Here is an 8480-nt window from a genome sequence, read left to right on the forward strand (position 1 = left end):
CTGCACTTCACTTCTTCGGCTTCCACTATCTTATGAACGTTGCGATTCAACCACAGTTTGAAGGGTTTGAAAGAACAATTGCACCAAAATGCGTTGTTTCTAATGTCCACTCGAATGTAAGAAGAATCACTTACGTATTGCAAAAATTTTGCAGGAAAATCTTGTAGACTATTGTATCGAAGAGTGAGAAATTTCAACGAAGAAGGAAACCTCCAATGCTCGGAGGGATTTAAACGATTGTGGTCCAAGTACAGTTCATCCACTCCAGACCAACTGTCTGTAATTTTTATTGCGGAAAGAGAGTTGTGTTCCAGGTGAACGATTGTGGTGTTTTCGGGAAGTATTGCAGGAGCGTGGGAAATATTGGAGAAAGAACAATTTACTATGACCGAAAAGCCTTTATATAAGTAACAGCGGCACTTCGGTGGGCAATGTTCTACAACGGGACACACCACGTAGGAAGGAATCAATTCCTGGAAAGTCTTGTTTCGTAAGTCAGAAGGAGAATCGCAGAGCAGCGATCGACCGTTTTCCAAAAACTGAACTTCTTCGACGAAATTCCTCAAAGCGCAGTCACACCGGAAGGGGTTTCCAAAGAGAGTGACGTTATTCATATTCCTGGAGATTTTTCCCGCGACTGTTGTGATATTATTGTTCATCAATAAAATTACAGAGCGATTATCCGGAGGGAGGTCTTCGGTGCGAAGAATCGACAGGCGATTGCTATTCAGTCTGAGCAGCGAGATGTTATACGCTGTCCAGTCCATTCGAGGAAACTGTGTTAAGGAGGTGTTGGAAAGCCCCAAGAATGTCAAACGCGGCAGTCTTCCGAACGGTGTCGATTCTGGTAAAGAGCCCAGAGGATTTTCATCCAGATACAGTACTTTCAGATTCTTCAAAATTTCAAACTTTCCCTCTTCTACCTTCGTTATTCTGTTTCCCGTTAAAGACAATGCTTGAATATTTTGAATGTCGTCAAACACTTCGAAAGGAATTTTGGTCAGAAGATTGTTGCTTAAATCCAGTATCGCCAGCCGTTTGTTTCTACTGAACACGGTGGACGGTAATTCGTGCAATCGGTTCTTATGTAAATATATTTGTTGGATATACGTGTTATTTACAAACAGATCAAGGTGTAAACGATCGATTCTATTTTCGCATATTCGAACTTCGATTAAGTGATAACAAGAGGAAAAAATCTTCGATGGCAATTCACTGATGTCGCAGTTGCAGGCATCAAATTGCTCTAATTTTGAGACATTTTGCAATAGTATTTCCGGTAGAGAACGGAAACTGTTGTTGCTCGCGTTCAGATAAAGCAAATTAAAATTATCTGCAAACAAGGAAGGGGGTAGAGTATTTAAGCGATTGTCGTTTAAAGTAAGCGTATTAAGGTTTGTCAACCCTCTAAATATGGCGGGAGGAAGAAACGTCAGCAAATTTCTATGCAGACCTAATTCCTCCAGAGATTGCAATCCATAGAAAAGGGTCTCCGGAAGATTTTCTAAACGATTGTTGAAGAGGTATAAAGATTTGAGTCTATTCAAACCACGAAATGCATCTTCTGGAAAACTTCTTATTCTTCCTAAGACTACGCAAATCATTTTTAACGAGGAGAGCCCGCTGAAGAATCCGTTCGGAAATTTTTTCGTCGTCATGCCTAACACATCGATCCTTTCTACGTTGCGTAACTCCAGTAAAGTGTACGTGACGTTTTCTATGTGGTGTAACGTGATGTAGTAAAGATTCGGTAGGTTCTTGATGATCACATGCGAATTTGGTGGAACGTCTTCGGAAATCAAAAAGAAACGCCGAACACTTTTATCTCCCAGGGAAGTTCCGACGTCGGAAGAGGGAAGGAGGCATTCTCTTAACATCACGGTGAAAAAGTAAGTAAAATTAGTACACACACGAATCTGTTCGGCGTCGAAAGTGTTTCCTCGACACACCACGTAAATGGTTCTGTAGTAGTCGTTGATGTAAGAAGTAACGTTCGATCCGCATTCTATTCTTCGATTCATTTTCGAACTAATTAAACCAAATCGGTCGGTAAGGAAGAACCACCCCTGTACTGCCGTGCAAAGGAACACCAATTGAACCAAGAAGATTATCTGCACCATCTGAAACGAAAGTAAAACGTGTCACTTTCTGAACAGATCTATTTTACTCGAACACGTTTCAGCCTGTAAAGTATTAATAGTTTGTACTGTACGGTACAATTATATGGCCACTACGTACGATACGTAATTATAAAATACTGTAGTCTAATATATCTCTGTTTCCATTCCGCCGTTTGCAGCAGTGATTTNTCCACATCAGGAGGGCTCTTAACAAAGTGCAACGTGTATGCCTTCTTCGGATATCGGGGGCATACAAAACGGCTCCCACAGCAGCTCTCCAAGTCCTGACTGGGATACCACCTATGAGTCTTAAGGCTCAGGCCAATAGGATCCTCTGGAGGCTGACTCACCTCATCATACCTATGGAGAAACAGAAAGAACTTCTAGCATACCTGGACATAGGAAGCTTACCCAATCTGGAAATGGACCACCTGTTTCACCACAGCCTCAACACCACTTTTCAGACCACCTACTCACCACTGCATCACCCTGCTCATCTACCAGAGGTCTCAATGGGTTCCCAGACAGAGGGTTCCCTTCCATATAATATTGACTACATGGTCTAAATCTAAGACTGGGGTGGGCGCTGGTCTGGTCCACTATAATAATCAAAATAATCAGTTAATGCACAAAGAATCTCACCGCCTGGCAGGATTCTGCTTCATCACTCAGGCTGAACTGTATGCCATTTACAGAGCCCTCAAGTACACTAATACGAGTACTAAGCTCAAGGGCAAAAACATCTATATCTGCTTGGACAGTAGAACTGCTCTCCAAAGCATATCCAGTGGTAAGCTGGATTGCAACATTCAACGGATGATCATTCAGGAGCTAACTGGTAGCACCAGCCACATAAATTTCATCTGGACACGGGCCCATTCTGGTGACACTGGTAACGAGGAGGCTGATCGCCTTGCTAGAGAAGTCTCCTCGAGTACTACTGACGTTGCCTTCGAAGACATTCTGATGGTGGCAACCAAGAAACTCATCTGGAACACTATGATCAACATATGGCAGCGCAACTGGGAAGAGGAAGAGACAGGAAGGACAACCTTCAGCTTCTTCCCAGACATTGCACAGCGGCTACAGCTTCAACACCTCAGCATTAACTTTAGAACTACTCAATTGTTCACCAACCACGGGAATTTCCTGGCCTACCTAAACAGATTTGGGCACAGGAACTTCCCGCATTGTTAGTGCAATGGGACTTCGCAACAAGACACACAGCATCTCATATTCGACTGTAACCAATACACCCAACATAGGACGAATCTACTCGAGACAGTGTTACAGGAGGGATACAACTGGCCTTGCGACCACAACGTCTTAGTTAGAAATCAGAAGATCTTTAACGCACTTATAAACTTTGTTATAAGCCAACAATTACGTCCAATAGTCAATAAAATCAGAGCTCCCACAAGAAAATTGGAGAAAGCCATTCACAACCTACTTTCTCCCCACCTCAAGGGCTACCTGTATACCATCGATAACCCAGTTGAGCTCATTCACCTCCTTCGGGTTTTGTCTTTGACGCCGCAGTATCTTACCATGCTAGACTTTAAATCTATGTACCCATCGGTGGAGCTCCCTCCAGCTTTTTGCTCCCTTAGGGACTTTTTGCTTAATTTGACTCAAGAACAAGCATTACACCAGCAAGTCTTGAATTAGCCCATCTAATCTGTTATAATTCTATCTTTGCGTTTGACGGAGAAGTCTACAGACAAAAAAGAGGAGTCCCCATTGGTAACCCAGTATCTGGGGACCTATGTGAAATGGTCGTTAGGCAACTTGAACAAAAAACACTTCCACTGTTCCTCCTAAACATCTTACTCTATAGGAGGTGGATGACATCCTCATCATGTGGAAGACAATACCTGACATCTCGAATTTCGTACAAACCGTTAATGATAATCCCTACGGCCTAAAGCTAGAAATGGAACAATCTAGCAATACTGAGGTCCACTTTTTGGATATAAACATTAAAGTAGTAGGATCTGCCATCGTCACGTCGGTATACTGTAAACCTTATGCCGCCTCTATATACATACCGGTAGGTTCATCCGACCCCTTCACCTACAAGGCTGCAGCATTTAATACTTTGATTAAAAGGGCCTTTTCCCACTCATCCATTGCGCAAGCTTTCAACACCAAATTGAATTATATCAAGAGGATAGCAGCCAAGCATGGTTACCATGGTCTAACACACCGTCTAATTGAGTGACATCAATGATCACAATACGCACCCACTACATGTACAAAGACCAATACTGACCAGGATGAACGTACACACCTCCCAGTCACCTTTAACCCATATGTTAAAGCGATATACGCTGAGATCGCCGGAAAACAACAATTACAAATAGCCTATAGAAGATGCCCAACAATCTAAGACATCCTCAGAAATGGAAAAGGCAGTCCAGTTCATAGCAGGCTTCCTGGCGTGTACTCTATCCCACTGAAAGATAACAGATGTAACGAGAGCCTTGTCTATATCGGATCAACCATGCGATCTTTAAACACCAGAATACAAGAGGATCAAGCAGACCTTCGGCATGGGCGGTACACCACGGCCCTAACCACCTTTGCATCCGATCCCAATATAGAACCGGAGTTCGACAAAGCTGACATCATCGACACTACGCCCCACCTGGAACATCTAAAATGGCGGGAAGCTATATTCATCTGCAAGGCTAACCACCTGACCACATGTATAAATCGGAAGGATGAGATTAATTTTTCTATAGCGTGGCAGGCCCTCATAAACAACGATCTATAAATATCAACATCAGCGCACGAATGCGCATGACCATCTTAATGATCGTTTGTTATGCGAGTTTCATATTTTTTGTTTAAACATCTGCGTTCTATTTTTAGATTCAGTTTTTTTATTTAAATATCTACGTTTCATTTTTCGAAGTGTTCCGTCGGAATTTTTTCTCTACCTGAAGAAGAGCTATCTGGAAAGTTTGAAAACGTTTGTGAAAAGAAGATTTTTTCACGCAAAATTACACCGTAACAGGTTCCGTATTTAATATTTCATCCCCGGTGTGAGAGTGAAGTTTAATTTACTTAAAATGTATGAAGTCGACACTATACATGGGGCACTCCCAATTCAAATTTGCCCTAGCCCCATGAACTTGACACTAAGTATAAGTATTACAGTTCAAGTTCTAAACAAAAACTATATGTATGACATAGAGCAATCTACTTTTTTACTTCCAGTAAATTTTCATTATCATATCTGAAATTTACGTAATGTTTCACTTCTCCATTTTCTTTTCTTTGTTTCCATTTCATATAATATGATTGATAGTTATTTTATTAATTTTATTTTTAACTGTTGGCCTCTTATGCTCTTATTTGATTAATTTCTACATGTAAAAAATTGGTTTGGTTCTTATCTGTATGCTCTTTGTGCTTCTTTCTTTTTCTAGTTTCAATAATTATATTTCTAGCTATATAAAACATCTTGTTTTAGTGTTCCAGTAGTAGTCTTGTTCTTGTTCAGTTATGTATTATTTGCGATGTAATTTTTATGATATGTTGAGAATATCAGAAAGAATTGCATACTTGTGTTTTTTAGATGGAATTGAAACTGTTTCACTTAAATTGTTTTTAATTTTATTGACTAAACTTAATTTAGGTTCATATTGCAAGGTCATTAAACAAGTTTATGGTAGCTTGTAAATACCAAAATATTAAAAGAGTATTCTAAAATACAATCATTTAGCTTTTATTTCATATATACTTCTCATACTATACCTCGTAGAAAGTACGAATTTTCAGAAAATTATAAAAATTCAAATTTCAAAACATACTCGTATATTCAGTCAAATAAGTTTGCTTTTTTTCTTGTTTTTAGAATAGAAGATGGTGTATCTTCATTTCCCTTCTCAGTTCACTGAAGAGGAAGAGATGTTGCAAAAGAAGTATCAGAAGCTGAGAAGGAAGAAGAAAGCCTTTCAGCAAATGAAAGCTCCAAAACAAGAACCACCGAGTAATCAAAGCTCTCTGAAAAATCAGATTGAAGTTAAAAAAGATGCAAAAGAAGTAGCCAAGAAACTGCTTCAGTCGGGTGCCATCAGTGCAATAAAGGTCGAGAACAAAGAGCGTCAGGGTTTCAAGAGACCCAAGGCTTCCGAAAGGAAACGGGTGGGCTCCGAGAAACTGGGAAGCACCGTGACAGGCTACCAGCCCTTCACTTCCAGCCACCCCACCGAAGAGGAACCAGCCGAATTTGGAAGACCCGCCATGAAGGGATTGTACGAGAGCTTCGTTAGCTCCAGGGAGACCGAAGACGGCGATAGCACGGAAGACAAAGAGAGAGAAAACGAAAAGAGTTCCAGACCCGAGAGGCCCCAGCAGGGCAACACGGTCTACGTCCACGGCTACGGAGTGACGGAGGATATTCTGAGAAACGGTTTTCAGCCCTTCGGAAACATCATCAATATTTCCATGGAGATGGACCGACACTGCGGATTCGTCACTTTCGACACCATAGAGGCAGCGGACAAGGCCATCAAAGAGATGAACGGACAGACGGTGTCTCGGGTGCAGTTGAAAGTATCCTTGGCCAGGAGACAGCCCCTCATTCCTTCTGCCACCGACGGTGCCGCCTCGTGGTCGGGCCTGGCCAGTTACTCTCCCAAGGGCAACCACAAGGACAAGAGGAACCTTGTTTCTTACGACGACATATTTTAGTATTCTAATAACGTTATGTGGTAAGGATCACAATTGGCAGTTTTCTGTTTGTCCTCAATCCTCGTTCTAAGAAGGTGATGATATCATTTAACGTAAACTTTTTATCGTGCAAGTTTTTGAATTGATGTGTACTGGTAAGAGTTTTAAGCTGTTGATGGAAGTTATGAAGAGTAAACAATCTTTACTTTTTAAATGTTTCTGAACTATAAAAAGTTATAAACAGATAAAATATAAGAACAAATTTAATTAAATTGCTGATGTAATTTGAAGAAATTTGTGGAAATTCATTACGATACTGCCATAAATTCTTTAATAGTTTCTTAGATTTCTTTGTGATTTTCTAATATATATAAAAAACTGTGATGTAATAGTAACAAAATATGTAAATCAGAGATGAATTTTGACATCATCTTGATGAGAGTACCTAATAATAATTGAAATTTTTTTCACTTTTTTTTTGCACTAGCTGGATTTGCATTTTATTTTCTTAGAATTTAAATTAATTACCATAACAACAGTCAAATAAAGATTGGAAAACTACATGTTCAACTTTCGTAAATAGGTACTGGTATAATATACACCACACTCTCTTCAACCTTAAATAACCAGTAAAATATTTAAAAATTTTTTCCAACATAAGCTCGAGAGAAGCCTTTGTGTACGTTACCAAAAGAAATTCCAATGGATCCTCAAGAAACAAAAACCACATGATACTCTAAAACACTCATCCTTGATATGCTGGGATAACATATCACCTCCTGACTCATCCGCTCACTATCATATGGGCCTATGTTTGCACCTCCTGATCATCACATACATCCAGAACAAGTGATGCCTGATATAGAAAATCTTATCACTGGGATGAATGAAGTCCAAAAAGATTATTTCAGATGGAAGACTGCAATAAAGATAAGAGATACTAACAGCCGCCCACATGAAGATCAAATATGGAAGCGGATTTCCGAGTCTAAAAAATGGCTAAGGGATAATAACGTAGTAGTATTCAAGGCGGACAAGAGCAAAGCTTTGGTGTTATTAAAGAGGAGTACGTACACTTCGATGATGCATAAGTACATCAATGATACAAGGAGACCCTACGGCTTTGGGGTAACGGATTTTGATGATCTTTGGTGTAGAGGTAGTACACCATGTGAGTGTACTACCTGTAAAATACTAAAGTGCAATACTCAAATATAATCGAGAAAATCGAACTTAGAGTTTTTAGCACTTTATATATAAATTATACGTATTTGTATTTGAGCGTCCTGTGGCAGAGTGGTAACGAGTCTGATTCATAAGCTTGAGTTCTCGGGTTCGATTCTCGCGTATAATTTTTTTTTAATTCTTAAATACTTATAATGTATTTATTTATTTACTCATTCATTTATTTCTTATTATTTATTTATTTTAATTTAATTTCTTCTATTCCAAGTCTAATATTTTTATACTTTTGTTGACAATAACGGCGCATTCTTGACACCTATGTGTCAACTTTCCCATCTAATTGTTATCACTAACGGTGACCGATCTAATTCTCACTAGGAGCGTTTTTTCTATCGGAGTTCTTTTTCACTCACTCTTTAACAGTTCGTTTCTAAATTTCGACACGAATAGACGTATTTGTGTAGTAAAACTTATTTTGAAAAATTATTTTATAAT

The 8480-nt window shown here is 39.6% G+C and overlaps 2 protein-coding genes across 2 annotated transcripts in view; one reads left to right on the forward strand and one right to left on the reverse strand.

Annotated features, from left to right (window-relative positions):
* LOC111641453 (negative elongation factor E-like) overlaps positions 1-8003 on the forward strand; it is a 26887-nt gene extending 18884 nt beyond the window's left edge. Inside the window, exon 2 of the mRNA XM_023387627.1 lies at positions 5983-8003. Coding sequence (XP_023243395.1) covers positions 5991-6821 — 831 coding nt within the window. The 5' untranslated portion in view covers positions 5983-5990 and the 3' untranslated portion in view covers positions 6822-8003. The remainder of the gene's footprint in view (positions 1-5982) is intronic.
* Positions 1-8480, reverse strand: part of LOC111641461 — a 46896-nt gene that overhangs the window by 8947 nt on the left and 29469 nt on the right. Inside the window, exons 5-7 of the mRNA XM_023387634.1 lie at positions 2957-3203; positions 2598-2719; positions 12-2120 (exon numbers count right to left, since the gene is read on the reverse strand). Of these exons, the coding sequence (XP_023243402.1) occupies positions 12-2120; positions 2598-2719; positions 2957-3203 (2478 nt within the window). The remainder of the gene's footprint in view (positions 1-11; positions 2121-2597; positions 2720-2956; positions 3204-8480) is intronic.

The sequence above is a fragment of the Centruroides sculpturatus genome, unplaced genomic scaffold, assembly GCF_000671375.1.
Source record: "Centruroides sculpturatus isolate CEXI.00-Female unplaced genomic scaffold, Cexi_2.0 scaffold1490, whole genome shotgun sequence".
NCBI classification, from domain to species: Eukaryota; Metazoa; Arthropoda; class Arachnida; order Scorpiones; family Buthidae; genus Centruroides; species Centruroides sculpturatus.